At 62.5% G+C, this 16,399-nt stretch overlaps 2 protein-coding genes across 6 annotated transcripts in view; one reads left to right on the top strand and one right to left on the bottom strand.

The window, feature by feature from the left end:
* Positions 1 to 11,274, top strand: part of KLHL18 (kelch like family member 18) — a 35,934-nt gene extending 24,660 nt beyond the window's left edge. For 2 of the 4 annotated variants that reach the window (XM_059664938.1, XM_059664935.1), the window contains 7 exons: positions 1,124 to 1,322; positions 2,837 to 2,997; positions 3,131 to 3,267; positions 4,576 to 4,813; positions 5,783 to 5,887; positions 7,391 to 7,502; positions 8,342 to 11,274. In XM_059664938.1, the coding sequence (XP_059520921.1) occupies positions 1,124 to 1,322; positions 2,837 to 2,997; positions 3,131 to 3,267; positions 4,576 to 4,813; positions 5,783 to 5,887; positions 7,391 to 7,502; positions 8,342 to 8,728 (1,339 nt within the window). In that variant the 3' untranslated portion in view covers positions 8,729 to 11,274. The remainder of the gene's footprint in view (positions 1 to 1,123; positions 1,323 to 2,836; positions 2,998 to 3,130; positions 3,268 to 4,575; positions 4,814 to 5,782; positions 5,888 to 7,390; positions 7,503 to 8,341) is intronic. The other 2 variants (XM_059664936.1, XM_059664937.1) reach the window with 2 other exon arrangements.
* A 1,825-nt stretch (positions 11,275 to 13,099) lies between these two features.
* On the bottom strand, positions 13,100 to 16,045 carry LOC132215922 (15 kDa protein A-like). Of its 2 annotated transcripts, none has more exons than XM_059664939.1 (4): positions 15,825 to 16,045; positions 14,952 to 15,056; positions 14,040 to 14,141; positions 13,100 to 13,570 (listed from the first exon to the last, which is right to left on the bottom strand). In XM_059664939.1, the coding sequence occupies exons 1-4, from the start codon at positions 16,002 to 16,004 to the stop codon at positions 13,424 to 13,426; spliced, it is 534 nt and encodes a 177-aa protein (XP_059520922.1). In that variant the 5' UTR covers positions 16,005 to 16,045; the 3' UTR covers positions 13,100 to 13,423. The 2 variants fall into 2 exon arrangements, with proteins under 2 accessions (XP_059520922.1, XP_059520924.1); XM_059664941.1 differs by having other exon boundaries at positions 13,100 to 13,561; positions 15,825 to 16,044.
* Between the last annotated feature and the right edge of the window lie 354 nt (positions 16,046 to 16,399).

The following is a 16,399-nucleotide window of genomic DNA, read 5'->3' as shown; positions in this document are numbered from 1 at the left end:
TCCTGTGCCTGGTGCCCTCCAGGGCCTGGTCTGCACCTGACCACTCTGACCAGCAGGTTCCCGGCCTGAAGACCAGCCTTCCTCCCGCCTCAGCTCTGCCCTCTGAGCCTCCTCCCTCTTAGAGCTGACCTCTCCCTCTCACCTCCACCAACCCAATTCACTAAGCTCTGTGGCCGCCCCTGCTAGCCACACCGGCCGGTGGCGCTCGTGGGCACGGCTGTGTGCAGCTGGTCTTAGTGACCCGGGCAGCGATGCCCAACATGAGGTGCTCTCCTGGGTGCGGGGTGCGTGGGTTCCTGGTGAGGCAGGTGGAGACCCGCAGTCCCAGAGCTTGGCGGGAGCCTGCCCTGGGTGCCTTCTGGGCAGGCTGGAGGGCTGCAGGTCGAGGCTGGGGCAGACACTGTCTCTCCTACTCGTTTGTAAGCGGCTTAAGGACGCAGCCTGGATTCAGTTTCTGTCCCCAGGAATGTGGAGAATGCTGAGTAGGCACCCTGGGAAGGATGAAGTGGCCAGCCTCTCAGGGGACAACAGCTCCACCTAGGGGCGGTGGCGGGCATCGCCGTCACCCTGGATCCAGGCGGTTACAGGGTAGTGTCCCTAAAACATGCTTAGAACAGTTTTAGACCAGAGCCGTTTTTCGTGCCCCAATTACGTCCTTTATAGCTTCTCTAAGCCTCATTTTCCACCTGAAAATGACAGCCCTGACTGCTCTGCAGTGTTAGGATTCTGGAGAAAGGACACAGGCCTGGCTAAGCGCTGGGCTCCATGGGGGTAGCTGCCTGGGGCTGTTTCTGGGGCTCTAACTAGTTGGACCCATCGGGCCTTCTGTGTAAACATAGAAACCTGTAAGGTCCTGAGGTTGGAGAGTCACTTCTCGGGTTTAAGCTCTCATCCTGGCGGCCAGAGGTGCCCACTCAACCAGGGACGTCGGCAGCCGAAGGAAAGCAGACGGGTTTCCAGCACCCGATCTCTTCTCTCCTGAGAGCTGCTTCCCACCCAGAGGCGCAGCGCACCAGGCCCCGAGCAGAGCCCGAGGGAAAGCCTGCCTTCAGTGTGTATCCACAGCGCATCCGAGAGACAGCTGATGTCTCGTTATTTTTGCCATTTTTTTCTTATGCGAAAGGCTTCACCCCAAAAACTGCCTGGGTGTGCGCCAGTTTGCGGAGACGATGATGTGCGCTGTGCTGTACGACGCGGCCAACAGCTTCGTCCACCAGCACTTCGTGGAGGTGTCCGTGTCGGAGGAGTTCCTGGGGCTGCCCCTGGAGGGCGTGCTGGAGCTGGTGTCTCGCGATGAGCTGAACGTGGCGTCGGAGGAGCAGGTCTGTGGCCGGGCAGGCTGCCCGCGGGGTGGGCGGCTGCGCTTCCTGGTCTTCCCTTATTGTTTTAACAAAATGAAGATCGTGATACGTACACAGTTTATGGTGCGTTTGTTGTACGATATCATGTGCATGTTTCATGAAAACTTTACACCTTTTATTTTAAATATATTTTTATTGGTTTCAGGGGGGGGGGGGGAGAGAGAAAGAGAGAAAGAGAAACATCAGTGATGAGAGAGAATCATTGATTGGCTGCCTCCTGCACACCTCCTACTGGGGATGGAGCCCACAACCCGGGCATGTGCCCGTAGCCAGAATTGACCCCAGGACCCTTCAGTCCGCAGGCCGACCTCTATCCACTGAGCCCAACCAGCCAGGGCCTTCATGCGTTTTAGTGTCTAAACAGCGTTCCATCGCTTCCTTATCCTCGGAGGTCCGGGCTATTTCCCGTCTTCACTGTTAGAACTCACGGAGGGGAACCGGGAACAGCATAGCTCACTTTCTGAAAGCGTCTTTCTCTAAGCGAGAGTCGAGCCTTGGGGCAGTCGCCAGTGGGAAACAGGAAGTCAGGAGGGGTTTGTTTGGTTCAAATGAGAGGAATGACATGTGCAGTTGGACTGCCGGTGGGAATTCTCCAGAAGAGGGAAGATTGACAGTCGGAGAACAGAGAGAGTGATTGCTGGGGTGATGGCCTCGGGCGGGTGAGAAGGGACGCATCTCAGCACAAGGGGTGAGGCTTTGGCAGGAGGGCAGGCCTTCAGGGCCCACCCAGACGCCGGGGCGGGCGGGTGGGAAGGGAGATGCTGGTAATTCCACGCACATTCGCTCTGACTTGTTCCAGCTCCTGGGAGCCTGGGCCTGAGCCAGACCTTAAGACAGGGGAGCCGGCTGAGATGAGGAGGAGGAGAGGAGGGCGTTCTAGGCGAAGGGGCCGTGTGGGCGGGGAGCCAGCCTGCCTGGGCGGGGGGGGGGGGGGAGTAGGTGCAGGAGCGGCAGGAAGGAGGGTGAACAGGGACTTTGTTTCGATACAGAAATGTTCCACTGACAGATTTCCATTGGGGCAGCGGTTCTCCACCTCCCTGACGCCGCGGCCCTTTAATACGGCTCCTCCTGTTGTGGGGACCCCCAACTTCATTGTTACAGATTGAACATAATGAAAGCACAGTGACTCATCACAAAACAATCTGTAATTATAGATGTGTTTTCCCACGGTCTTAGGCGACCCCTGTGAAAGGGTCGTTTGACCCCCAAAGGGGTCGGGGCCCACAGGTTGAGAACCGCTGCCCTAGAGAGTCACGGTGAAAGCCGGGAACGGTCATGGTCCCCCAGGCTTGCGTTCCGAGATGGAGCCCCATGGGGGAGTAGAGAGAAGACAGTGGCTTCAGGAGACAAGTCGGAACGATGGAACAGCCCAGGGACTGCCCCAGCGTAGGGAGGGCGGGCCTTAGGTCGGGGTGTAGGGGTGTGGCCTCTGACTGGGAAGAGCCGCCACCAGAGCGTCCACCCTGTCTCGGCAGGTCTTTGAAGCCGCGTTGGCCTGGGTCAGGTACGACCGGGAGCAGAGGGGGCCCTGCCTGCCCGAGCTGCTGTCCAATGTCCGGCTGCCCCTCTGCCGGCCCCAGTTCCTGTCGGACCGAGTGCAGCAGGAGGACCTGGTGCGATGCTGCCACAAGTGCCGGTGAGCAGGGTGGGGCTGCCCAGGGCTCGCCCAGGGTCCCCTGCGGGTGGAGGTGGGGGGACCAGGCCTGGAAATGGGAGCGTGGACCCACTGGGAGGATGCCTGCTGTCCTAGCATCTCACACTCATTCCAGGGACCTGGTGGACGAAGCAAAGGACTATCACCTCATGCCAGAGCGCCGGCCCCACCTGCCAGCTTTCCGAACGCGGCCTCGCTGCTGCACGTCCATCGCTGGCCTCATCTACGCCGTGGGAGGCCTCAACTCAGCAGGTACCTTGCAGCTCCCCCTCGCAGAGCCCTGCCTTGCACTCGAGGGTAAGGGAGCACCAAACAGCCTCGCCTGCCCTCTGGTTCCTCTCCGTGCGTGCCACCCCTCTGGCCCATCTGGGTGTTATCTAATTGTTCTGCAGTTGAAGCAAGTCAGGTGTTGATACCATTGACCAGAATATTGAGCTAAAGAGCCTTTAGAAAGCCTGAGGCCTGGCCCCTCACCGTCCCCCGTCCTCACAGTTGGCTTTGGCCGAGCAGGGCCTGGATCGTGGGTCCTGACTCCTGAGCCAGCACTCCCCCGGATACCCGCTGGCCATGGAGGGGCTCAGCCCTCGATAGGACATAGCCAGAGACCCAGCTCTGACCCCTGGCTGACTGACCCCATTTGGTCAAACGGATCCCTGGGGTTCGACTGCGAGCACGTCACCCAAGAAGGGCAGACACGGGACGTGGGCCGCTCTTACGCTCCGTGTGACGCACCCGCTTTACCGTCCGGGTGCCGGTGGCAGCTCTCGTATCAAGACGGTCGGGTTTGGGGGAGCTCCGTGGGCCGCCCCGCCGCGCCCGGGCCCCATCGCAGGCCGGAGGGATTTAGTCGGGAGGCAGGACACCTGGTCCGGGCAGTGCAGTGACAGGGAGCTTGGTCTCCGGTGTGAGGGCCAGGCCTTGCCACAGCGCCAGCAGGTCGGGGGGGGGGCGGGGGGGGGGGTCCGGGCAGCTTTGTTTTAAATGAAAGTTCACGAGGGGGGGCACTAGTCTGTGGCCTCCAAGGTCTCAGCAGGGACCTGTCGTGTGGCACAGCCGAGTGCCCGGAGCAGGATAAGGGGGGGCACGTGTGTGATTTGACCCCCACAAAAGCCTGAGGAAAAGGTGAGGCCGGAGTATCACCCGCTGCCGAGCACTTGGCAGGTGACTGACAGATCACACCCCTCACCTCAGGCCGCTCTGCCCTCGAGAGCGAGCAGAGGACAGGACCCCAGGCCACTTGCCCAGGGTCCCGGCTAGCGAGGGAACGTGGACGCTGGAGCCCACACCCTCCCGGGGCCTGCCTCCTGCTTGGGGAACTCTGCATCCACCTGCCTTCACTGGGCCTGTAAGCAGGTGGAGCACCCATTCCCTCCCTCGGAAGTAACGCCTCCCATCCGATTCTAATTCCCTTCGAGGCTGAGCTTTGAGGTTATCAGGGCTGGAACTTCTCAGTGGGCCCTTCCAGCTTGAAGCGCCGATAGAGCCACGTTACACACCCCAATAACCAGTACCCAGCAGCTGTGAGGCAAACGAGGGGGGTCATGTGTTTAATGTGAGTAGCAAATTTTTATGCAGGTGATTCCCTGAACGTGGTGGAAGTGTTCGACCCCCTCGCCAATCGCTGGGAGAAGTGCCATCCCATGACGACCGCCCGCAGCCGCGTCGGCGTGGCTGTGGTGAACGGGCTGCTCTACGCCATCGGGGGCTACGACGGCCAGCTGCGGCTGAGCACCGTGGAGGTCTACAGCCCAGAGACGGACACGTGGGCCCGGGCGGCGAGCATGAACAGCAAGCGAAGGTACCCGCAGGCACGCACGCGGCATCGGGGCGCCATGCTGGGCGAGCAGGGGCACGTGGCAGCATACACCACGAGCGCCGGCGGGCACTGCTCAGGGGCCTTGTGTGGACGCTCTGATGTGCTGTGCAGTGGGGCCTGGTATTTAACGTTCCTGTTAGACGCCAGGATTTACCGAGAATCTCCTCCAGCTTCGGGTGAACACGGGAGTCGGCATTTGTCGCTTACCGAGGCTCCATGTGGAGCAGATTGCATGGTTACGCCAGGTCCTGGGGTCCTGGGGTCTTGGTGCTGGCGGAGCTGGCCCTGCGAACAGCACGGAGGAGGCGTGTCTCACGGCAGCTGGACAGGAGCCGCTGTTGGTGCCTGACGATGGTGCTGCTTCCTGGGGGGGGGGGGGGGGGACAGGGCCGCATAGGGCACCTGACACCTGTCCTGATGCGCAGCTGCAGGAGCTGTTCCCTCTCCCACTGCGGCAGGTCAGGGCCATGCAGGGCCGTGTGTGCACTGAAAACACGCTTGTCGAACTTGACAGTGAGTTGAATGGGAGGATCATGGTAACACCAAACACGCCAAGGCCTGTATGTACAGGCACCTCACACAACACTGTCGGGTTCCCTGAGGAAGCGTGAGGCCGGAGAGGCATTCTTGCTGAGGGATCAGGTGGCTTTTGAGGAGGAGAGCAAGGAATCGGACCAGGACCTTACAGGCCAGTCAGAGCAGGAGCACAGCCAGCGGCAGGGCGGGCATGTGAGAGGATCAGGCCTGCGGAGTGAGGAGGGCGTGAGGAGGGCAGGAAACCGCAGTCGGGATGAGAGGGGGGGAGCCCAGGGCAGCGTCCTCCCTCAGCTCCCACCTTGACTTGCCCCGTCCTGGGTTTAGGCTGCTCTCGAGGAGGGTTGGTGGTTGGGTTTATGTCTGGGACGCAGGAAGGCGCCGGACGCTGAGGCCCCTGGGCGGACTGTCTTTCAGCGCCATGGGGACGGTCGTGCTGGACGGGCAGATCTACGTCTGTGGGGGCTACGACGGCAACTCTTCCCTCAACTCTGTGGAGACCTACTCACCCGAGACGGACAAGTAAGGACCCGCCCCCGGCCCCTGGGCTGGCTGGACCTGGGGTAAAGGGTTCGAGCTGACGTGGAAGTCAGGCCGCTCAGGGCGGAGCTGCCCTGCCTGTAGCCCTGCAGTGCCTGCGGCCTGTAGGCCTTAGTGACCTCTGCTTAATGAGGGAGGGAGGGAGGGAGGGAAAAAGACCCTGGAGACAGCCCACTCAGCCATGATGGTGGAAATGCCGGCGAGGACGAGGGGCGAGGGGCGGCGGGCGGCACTCCGGAAGGGGTAGGATGATGGGGGGAATGTAAGGGCGACATGGTCAGCTGAGCTGGAAACGTGGTGTCTGTTCGCCTCATCTATGTAACTGCGGGCCCATCTTGTGCAATTATCAGCCCCAATTTTTTCATTTCGGTATTTGAATTTTCTCACGTTATGTAACAACATCAGCACGTTAGTAGGATGGATTCATCGTGCTTTTAAGCCAGCGGTTCTCAACCTGTGGGTCGCGACCCCTTTGGGGGTCGAACGACCCTTTCACAGGGGTCGCCTAAGACCATCGGAAAACACAGATATAATTACATATTGTTTTTGTGATTAATCGCCATGCTTTAATGATGTTACATTTGTAACAATGAAATTGGGGGTCACCACAACATGAGGAACCGTATTAAAGGGTGGCGGCATTAGGGGGGTTGAGAACCACTGTTTTAAGCCAATACCTCATTCGTTTAATCTGTTACATATCGGAGCGAGCAGGGCATCTAAGCCTGTTGTGTAGCACCGTCTGCTGGGCCCACCGTCGTCCTCCCGGGGCCTTGGCTGCGGCCCTGGGCACAGCGTGGGGAAGGCCTTCCGCCCTCAGGCGGGGGAGAGGCGGGCCGAGCCATGGCGGGTCTGGGGGTGCTCGGGAGACAGGGAGGCGGCAGGAAGGGGTCTCGGGGGTTAGCCTGCCCGTGGGGCAGGGCACGGAGGCGGCGAGGAGACCAGGACCACGTGGGGAGGAGCCACACCAGGCAGCGGGGACTCTGCCTCGAGGAAGCAGGGGGAGCCCCTGGGCGTGCTGCTCAGGGTCCCAGGGGGAGAGGCCTGCGGCCAGGCCCCTGTAAGGAGGCTGCGGTGGTTGGGGGGTGGGGGGACTCAGATCCAGGGGGTGGGGACAGGCAAGCCCAGGAGCAAACCAGCCGGGAACTGGTTGCCAAGGAACACAGATGAGGGAGAAGAGGCCATAAAGCTGCTGTTCCCCAGGACAGCCACTAGGGGGCGCCCACGGGAAAGACCTGGGAGGGCGGGGGGAGCGGCGGGGGAGGCCGGTCCGGGGGAGGCCGGTCGGGGGGAGGCCGGTCCGCGCCTGCTGCTGTGAGCGCCTCAAGGGTCAGAGACGGCTGCGGGCTCAGGCCGGGGGCGGCCTCGCGGGGAAGGTGGGTGCGGGGGCGGGGGGAGCACAGCGCAGAGCCCGAGCCTTCTAAGGCCCCTGGGGGCAGGGACCCCGATCTCACAGCACCCCTCCTGCTTTGGCTCTTCCTGAAGGTGGACAGTGGTGACCCCGATGAGCTCCAGTCGCAGTGCTGCCGGGGTCACGGTCTTCGAGGGCAGGATATACGTGTCCGGCGGCCACGACGGCCTGCAGATCTTCAACAGCGTGAGTCTGGGCTCCTGGGCTGGGCCCTTGCTCCGTCCTTGAGAGCGACTGGGAAAGGCAGTTCCCCGGGAACAGACTAGCCCCCCCACTGCTGGGAGAGGCCTCGCCTAGTGGGGTTCCGGGCCACCCACGGCCGCCCTCAAGTCCTGAGCGTGGGAGGCAGAGTGCGCCCCTTCAGTCTCCGTGGAGACCCGCATGCGGCTGCCGAGAGCGCTGCCCCAAGCAGGTGGGCTACAGGCAGCGCGGCCTTGCAGGCAGCTGTGGGCTTCGGCCCCATTTGTTGGAAATAAAACCTCAGCAGCCGATCACTAGTGGTTGGTTCCGAGGGCCCCTCAGTGCTGGCCGGGTTCAGGGGACCCGCCGCGTCCGCTGTCACTCCCCGCAGAGCAGCCCTAAATGCAGACGGAAGGTCGGTCTGGGCCAGCGATGGCGAACCTTCTGAGCTCGGTGTGTCAGCATTTTGAAAAACCCTAACTTCACTCTGGTGCCGTGTCACATATAGAATTTTTTGATATTTGCAACCAGAGTAAAACAAAGACTTATATTTTTGATATTTATTTTACATATTTAAATGTCATTTAACAAAGAAAAATCAACCCAAAGAATTGAGTTCACGTGTCACCTCCGACACGCGTGTCATAGGTTCGCCATCACTGGTCTAGGCTCTGCCCCGTCCCTGAAAACCCAGGGGCAGGGGTACCACTGAGGAGACGGCGTCAGAGCCAGGCACGCGCTGCAGGGCTCTCCGATCCCCACCCCCCCCATCTGACGCCACGTGGGCCTCCGTGCACCGGCGGCCTGAGCCTCGGCTGACCGCCGTGCCTCTCTCCCTGCTGCAGGTGGAGCACTACAACCACCACACGGCCACCTGGCACCCCGCGGCCGGCATGCTCAACAAGCGCTGCCGGCACGGGGCCGCCTCCCTGGGGAGCAAGATGTTCGTCTGCGGCGGCTACGATGGCTCCGGCTTCCTCAGCAGCGCCGAGGTGTACAGCGCCGCGGCCGACCAGTGGTGCCTCCTCGTCCCCATGCTCACGCGCCGCAGCCGCGTCTCCCTGGTGGCCAGCTGTGGGCGCCTCTACGCCGTGGGGGGCTATGACGGACAGTCGAACCTCAGCTCCGTGGAGATGTACGACCCGGAGACGGACTGCTGGGCCTTCACGGCCCCCATGGCGTGCCACGAGGGCGGGGTCGGGGTGGGCTGCATTCCTGTCCTCGCTGTCTAAGGCGCAGGGTGGGACGTGGTGGGGTCGGGGTCAGGTACCAGCGTGGGCACTTCCTTCCAGGGGCATCCCGCCGGAGAGGGGGACCAGCGACCAGCAGGCGCAGGGGAGCCGAGGGGCGGTTCCCGGGTGCGCAGTCCTCCCTCGCTCGCCGCCCTTGTGCCCTCCGAGCCCAGGGCACCAAGACGCACAGCCTGGCAGGTGCCTCTGGGCCTCACAGCTGGTGCCAGCGGCTGCTTGTGGTCACACGCCCAGGCCCGTCCAAGCCCAGCTCCGAGCCAGCCTGGCAGGAGGCTCCATCTGACACTCACCTGCTGTTCTCCGGCCACAGAGCCGCCGGTCTGACGGGCAGCCGCAGTGGCCACGCCTTGTAAGCGGGTGTGGCTGGGAGAGGATGACACCTCTGGAGACGCCGCCTGGGCCGGGGGCTCGCGCCAGGCGCCTCCTTCCATCGGGGCAGAGGCCTTGTCCTGCTCCTGGGAGAGCAGGGTGCACAGAAGCTCTCCTGTCTGCTGTTGGGGTCTCAGTGAGGTCTCTTTCATCTTATTCGGGAGAAGCAGAAGGAAAAAAAGATACTTGAAAGAAGCTGAAGGAAATTTAAAGAAACACTTGAAAGAAACTGGAAAGAAAAATACCTTTTTTTTAAGTAAACATTTTTTGCAAGAAAAAAATGTTAAAAAAAAAGAGAGAGACACTGAAAGGAAATCGTGTTTAAACAGAAAACCACCCACCGAGTAGAGGGGGGTGACCGCTCCACATCTGGGCCCGGTCCTGAGCCTCGCACAGCACGGGGGTTCCCTCTGGCCCCGCGTGTCGAATCCGCGCACGACGGGCCCTGCAGCAAGGTGCTCCTCGGTCGTCTTCACACCCATCGTCAGAGGACTCTTCCTCGCAGGCTTAGTGAGTCGGCTGACCTGCCGCAGCTCCTGCAGGGGGAGCGCCCAGCTGGTTGCTGGAGGCTCCCGGTGCCCCTGTGGTCGCCACGGCCGCCCTGGCTCACTCGCACTCCCCTCCCCACCTTTCATTCCTTCCGTATTCGACCAGCAGGAAGCCGTCGGTCTGGCCAGACTCTCGCTTGCCCGTCTGTCGTTCTCACTAGAGGCTGGTGGTGAAGCCTGTGGGGCTCTGCCTGCCTCCAGAGCCGGCCGAGGGCTCGGTCTGGTGGCCTTGCCCGCCCTGCCCGTCCGCTGCTGCTGCGCCCTCGGCAGCCCAGGGCCTGGCCTCCCTGCGCCCTCGGCAGCCTGACCAGCAGACGGACCTCGACTCGCACGCAGAGCCGGCTTTCCCAGGGGAAGAGTCAAGGCCGGAGGACTCCTGCTGCTGCAAAGAACAAGCTTTATAGTTCTTCCCCTGATTGAGCAAAGGGCTCTGGAGGACACTGTCCCTCCCTCCTCCCTGATGGGACCTCACGGGCACACAGGAGGCCCCTGGGTCACCAGCGCGGGGCAGGGGGGCCGTCCTTCAGCTGCTGCTGCCGGAGCTGGTGTTCTGCCTGCTGCCAGTATTTAGTGCAGGACGGGCCTCGGGTCCCCGTCTCCCCGGCGGCCCCGGAGGCTGGGTGCCTGGCAGGGAGCAGTGTGGGGCCGGAGTCGTCTTCCGCCTGCGAGGTCCGCAGGGTGAGCAGTCGCCAGGTGTCCGGAGGGAAAGCCCTGTGCCTGCCACCTGGGCGCTGGGCCTCTGGGACAAGCACTTGAACATGATTTTTTAACGACAACAATCAATACGGCTGAGCTGAGCCCTGGGGCAGCTCTGACATTCCCCACCCTCTCATTGGCCCTGAGGTGGCCTCGGGGAGGCGGGTCCGCATTCCTGGTGGAGAGGGGTGTGTGGTGCGCGTCTGATTCTCATCAGCCCCTTCTTCTGTGAACTTGAAGTAGCACTGACAAGCCTGATGGTGACGCGCTAAGAACCGGTCAGTGGGCCAAGGCGGGGGCCTGGCCGGTCCTTAGGAGGCTGGCCCGGAGGCTGCCACCGGGGGTGGCTCATTTCCCGAGACCTGCTGCCCTTGTAGGGCCTTCCCGCGTGCCTCCCGCGTCCCTCCCGCCTCCCCGGCGACATGCACTGCTGACTGAGAGCGCTTGCCGGGAGAGGGAGCCAGGCCTGGACCCGGCTCAGCGCAGGTGCACACCCACCGGCAGTTTTACACGCTGAGCCCCTCAGTCCAAGGGCATGTTTGCCAGCAGCTGGTCTGCCCTGTGCTGCCGGCGCCGTCTCAGCAGCACGGTGAGAAGAGCCGTCACCCCGGAGACGTGCAGGGGGTTTCCCGGCCTGACGGCTGTGCTCAGGGCCTCGGGGCTCGCCCAGCCCGGAGCAGAGGGCTGTGACCTGTGTCCTGGGCGTTCCCCCTGAAAGCACGTGTTTCATCTGCGATCAAAGCCGAGATGGGAGCTGAAGACCAGCCATTGACTTGGCCACAAAGGTGGGAGCAGGGAGAGATTCTCCTCCTCCCACCCCCCAATTTACTGTTTCCCAGAAATCTCACTTCCTTTTATTTATAGAGCGCATGTGTTAAGAAACCAAAGAGAAATAAAGAGCACACTTCTATCGTCTTGCCCTTTCCTGATTCATTTTTTAAATACTATTAGCAAATCATATTTTTATTGTGATTAATTGAAAAACACAGAACAAAGTAAAAATATGCTGTGAAAATAAGGAAGCAGCCAGATACAGCAAAAGCAGTCTTTGGAAAGACGCGTGCATTTTATACGAACGGGTTTTGGTGAAAAACATGCGGAAGACGACCTGGCGTGTTGCCTGCGTGCTCCTGTCCAGGTCACCGCTTCTCTCGGATCGCCCGCCCCTCGCTGCCATCGGACTCCGAGCCCCGTGGCCTGTGGCCGCTGACCCCGGCCAGGCCTCTCGCTCCCGGTTCCCGCTCCAGGCCAGAGGCGCGGCCGTGGTGCACGCAGTCACTGGAACGCTCGTTAGTTTATTTTTGTAATTGAATTCGGGGAGGTGACGTTGGTTACTAAAGCTGTATGGGCTCCGGGGGCACTGCATCGTGGGTGTATGGTACGGCGTTCACCCCAGTCGGGCCTCCTTCCATCACCGCCCCGCTCCCCGTTCGCTCCAGCTTCACGGAAAGTTCTCAGACCGCAGACTGACGTGTGGGCCCTCCCGGAGCCCGGCGCCCTGGGCGAGGCAGTTTCCGTGGGAGAGCTGGACTCCGCGTTTCCTTTTCACTCCTCCACGCGCAGCCACGGTCCAGACCTGCCTTCCTGACCCCGGTTGCTGGGTCTGGACACTGAGACGTCACACTTTCCCACAAGTCGGCGTCGGGCCGGGCTCGCCCTCTGCGTGGTGACAGACGGCAGCGATCCGTGTTCGAGTTTGGAAGGGGATGCCCGTCCCACGCGCCCCCCACCAGCACGTGCTCACACATGAACACGTGCTGACGCCCACGTGGCCGCCTCGGGGGGGCCCACGGAGAGGGCAGCTGGCATAAAGCCCCTGCGTCAGACGCCTGGCCCGGCTCACCGCGGGGCCGAGGTCACCCCTGCGCCCAGGTCAAGGCCGCCTGAGGGGACAGTCCCGCCCCCGCACCGGGTGTGGTCTGCGGCCGGGGCCTGGGGTGGGCTTTGGCAGCGAGGGGACGAGCAGACCCCGTGTGCAGATCACGGAAGAGGCAGCAGGTCCTCCTTGGGCTCCGAGCTGTGGGGAAGGTCACGGCCCCGCCGGCAGGGACGCCCTTTCCGGGGAGCGACACCCCATCGCGGGAGGGGCTGCTGCGCTCCGGCTCCCTTCTTGCCGCGCCCTGGCCTCCCCCCTCGCTGGCACAGAGCCCACTCCCCTTCCCCCAGCGGCGCACACGCGGCTTTTACTGCCGCTCAGAGAGCGAACACCCCACGCCCAGGAGGTGCGAGGGAACTGGACGCTCTGCTGGCGTCTCCGGGCTCCACGCCCCGTTTCCTGAGAGGTTTTCTCCTTTAGGAGCTCAGGTGCACCGGTGCCAAGACCAAGCCGGGGCCGAGGCTGGTGAGAGCCCAGCCGAGGGCGCCGGTCGGGGCCGGGGTGAGGCGGTTGCCCTGGGATGGACGGAGGGAAGCTGCTGAGTGTGTGACACCCTTTGGACGTTGCAGGAGGGCCCAGGAGGCGTCTGATACGTAAAGTCGGGGTCGGGAAGAGGTGCTGCCTGGAGCTCTGATGAGGGGGAGGCATAAAGGAACTAAAGGCGGCCGATGACTGCCTCCCTGGGCCTCCAGGGCCCTCACACGCCCCCTCGGCCCGCATCCCGTGTGCTCTCCATCGTCCCTGTCCCCACCCCAAGGACCATGACGCGAGTGGAATCGCCCCGGGGCCTGCCTCATGGGTCTCCTCGCCCCGAGTCCAGTTGGCCCAGCTAACACTTCATTCATTCACACCGGCACTCGGTCGTCTGTCAGAAATGCTTTATTGAGCCTCTCCCCTGAGGATGGGCTGACCCCGTGGCAATGCCTGCGGATGTGCAGGGCCTGGGCGGGGGCGGGGGTGCCGGGTCCTGCAGAAGGACTGTCCTCCCAGGAGCACCTGGTTGAGAAGCCCATTCCCCCACCCGCTGTCGCCGGCGGGCACAGCTAGACACAGGACGGGCAGGCGTTCGAGCAGAGGGCAGCAGGTGTGCGGAAGCAGAGGCGTGCGGGGGACTGTGCAGCGAAGGGGGTGCTGTGGGCGGTGGGAGGGGAGGTCATGGCGGGATGCGGGCGCCCCTCCTGCCCGGCCCTAGATATTCCTCAGGATGTTATTGATGATGTCATTGACGGCATTGTCATACAAGTTCCTGGCCACAGGGGGCAGCTGGGAGCGGTCGATGTCTGAAGCGGCTTCTTCGGGGGGTGGAGCCTCCGCCTCCGGCTGCTCCTGCGAGTCCTGCAGAAGGGACGCTGTGGTCACCGCCCGCCCGTCGCCCTCACGGACTGTCACCCCTTCCCGTCCTGCCTGGGCTCCTCTCCAGGCCGATGAAGAGACTGCGGCCCAGGCAGCCGTCGGCGATGGGGCTGGAGGTGCGCCCAGAGGGCCTGGGCGGCCTGGGCCTCGGGACTCGCTTCCACCCTCGCTCCCCACTCACCGGCCAGGAGGCTGCACCTCCGTGGTGCCTCCCCCCCAAGTGCGGGCTGGAGAGGAGGGTCGGTTCCCAAGAGCCAGCGTCCTGCCCAGGAGGCAGGTGCGGCTCCCAGCACCCCCGGCCCCAACCACCGGTCTTGCCCCTGCCCTTGTGCCAAATGACCCGCCGTCCTCAGAATCCCTCGAGAACCGGCATGGAGGACGGCTTGATCCCGATCAACCCATTCTCCAGACGAGGACACTGAGGCCCCATGTGCCCAAGCCAGTGGCTCACCTCTTGCTGGCGCTCCGGGCCTGGGCTGCAGTCGACCAACAGGATGCGCTGACGGCCCCACCGGCCCAACCGGCCGAAGGCGCTCATGCAGTTCCGCACCTCCTGCGTGGCAGCGAGCGAAGGGGCTGGAGGCGGATCCAGGCCCAAGGCCCCCACCCCACGGCCCACCCGCCGTGTGCCTCATCCTCCCAAGCCAGAGCTGCAAGATGAGGGTGACCCAGGGCCCCCGCGGGCTAGACGCACCCCCCCCCCCCAGGTGAAGGGCGTGCTCGTCGGTGACTCAGGGATGCCGCCCTCGACTGAGCCGCTGAAATGTGTGCGGGCACGAAGGGCTGTCCGACCCTGGGGGTGGGGTTGTGGGAGATCTTGACCTAATTTTATTTTGCTTCTCCACAGTTTGTTAATTTGCTATCAGAAAATGTTATTTTTCTAATTTCATACCTTAGGTACATTATAGTCCCACTTTATTCTTTTTCTATTTAGTCATTTTTTAAAAAAATATATTTTTATTGATTTCAAAGAGGAAAGGAGACAGAAACATCACTGATGAGAGAGAATCATGGATCGGCTGCCTCCTGTTCACCCCCCAGTGGGGACGGAGCCCACAACCCAGGCACGTGCCCTTGACCGGAATCGAACCCGGGACCCTTCAGTCCGCAGGCCGACGCTCTATCCACTGAGCCACACCGGCCAGGACTATTTAGTCATTTTCAGCATGTTTTGCTTTTATAATAAGGACTAATTTATAGTAAGAAAGCACAAAGCAATAGGGAAAACATTTCTGAAAAGGCTCCTACAGTGAAACCTCGCGTGGCCAAGGGAGGTGGGCAGAGATGAACACAGACCCCCCGCTCCCCCCCAGGCCAGTGGAGAGGAGAGGACCCCCTGCTCCTGCTGGGGTGGGGGACTCACCCCGCCGTCCCTGAAGGCGCACTGCTGGGGCGCTGGCTGCTGCGGCTCTGAGAGGCACACCGTCTCCTGGATCCTGAACCTGGCCAGCGTCCTGAAGGTGGAGTTCTGCAGAAGCAAGAGCAGCTCCCGGTGAGTCCCCCAGCGGACGGAGCCGAGGCACCCAGCGGTCAGCGCAGCCCGGAGGAAGGGCTGAGCCAGGCCCCGGCTTCCCACCACGGCGAGGACCTCAGGCAGCAGCGGTGGGGGGAGCTCTCGGAGACCGTGGGCCCGGAGGGGCCGCTTCCCGTCTCTGTGACCAGCAACAAGATACCAGCCTGGCCTTGGCGGTGGCCCAGTGGTTAGAGCGTGCGGGACGCAACCAGTCGATGTGGCTCTCTCGCACCGATGTCTCCCTCTCTCCTTCTCTCCCCTGCCCCCCCCCCTTCCACTCTCCCTGAAAAAGCAGTGGCAAACCTACCCTCAGGTGAGGATAAACAAACAACAAAAAGAACACCAGCCTTGGGGGTGGGGTGGCGAGGGTGACAGTGGGGGAAGGAGACAGGAAATACTGTATGTAATACTTTAAACGAAAAAAATAGAACACCAGCCTTGCACGCTCGGCTCCCTGCCAGGAGAGGCTGTGGGGCGGGAAGGGGACACGAAGCCCCGTGAGGCTCTGGGGAGACCAGGCCTTTTCCGTCTGCACACTCCTTCCGGCCGGGGCCGGACCCAGACCTCCCGGCTAGCGCACTGCCCGGCCAGAGATGACCGCCTTTCTTCCCTTCGGGGGGAGAAACAGCACCACGTTAACCACAGCTCATGTTAACCGGCACGTGGGGCCGTGCCCGGCCGCCTCTCCCACCGGCGCCCTCGCGGGCTGCCGCGGACACTCACCGATCTGGGTGTTGGGAGGACCTCCAGCAGGCCGAAGAGGGGCTGGCCTGGCCGCCCGGCGTTGAAGAATTGCAAGGCCTGGGCGACAATCTTCGCCTGGGGGCCCTGCCGGGGTTGGGCCTCACAGGCCATCGCCGCCAAGCCCGCCACCAGCACGAGCGCCCTCCAGGCCCCTGCCATGGTCCCTTCTCCGCCCTCGGCCACTTTCCGTCCCTTTTAGGTGCTTCTGGGGCTGCCTTGTGCAAGGGCTGCTGGTGACATCAAGGGCCTCTCCCTTCCTTTGCCAGACACCACTGTTGGCCAATGTTCTGAAATGCCATTGGCCAAGAAGCAAGCAGGTTTGGGCAACGGCTCCTCCGAGTGGGTGAGAGCCCTGAGCCGGGGGCAGGAGACCTGGCTGATCGGGGGCAAGTCCCTTCCCTCTGGGCCTCCGTGACCCCACCTGTGCCACCAGGAGGCCGGCTCCGGCGGCAGGACCCTGTGCCGTCTCCACCTGGCAGTTCTGGTTTGACCCCAAAGAACCTTCCAGAACACGGAGTCTGTGTGCGGCAGCCCCTCAGCCACGTGCACAGAGA

Source organism: Myotis daubentonii, chromosome 14 (genome assembly GCF_963259705.1).
Source record: "Myotis daubentonii chromosome 14, mMyoDau2.1, whole genome shotgun sequence".
In the NCBI taxonomy this organism is placed as follows: domain Eukaryota; kingdom Metazoa; phylum Chordata; class Mammalia; order Chiroptera; family Vespertilionidae; genus Myotis; species Myotis daubentonii.
Note: the sequence above shows the minus strand (reverse complement) of the source record. Positions and strands in the feature narration are given on the sequence as shown.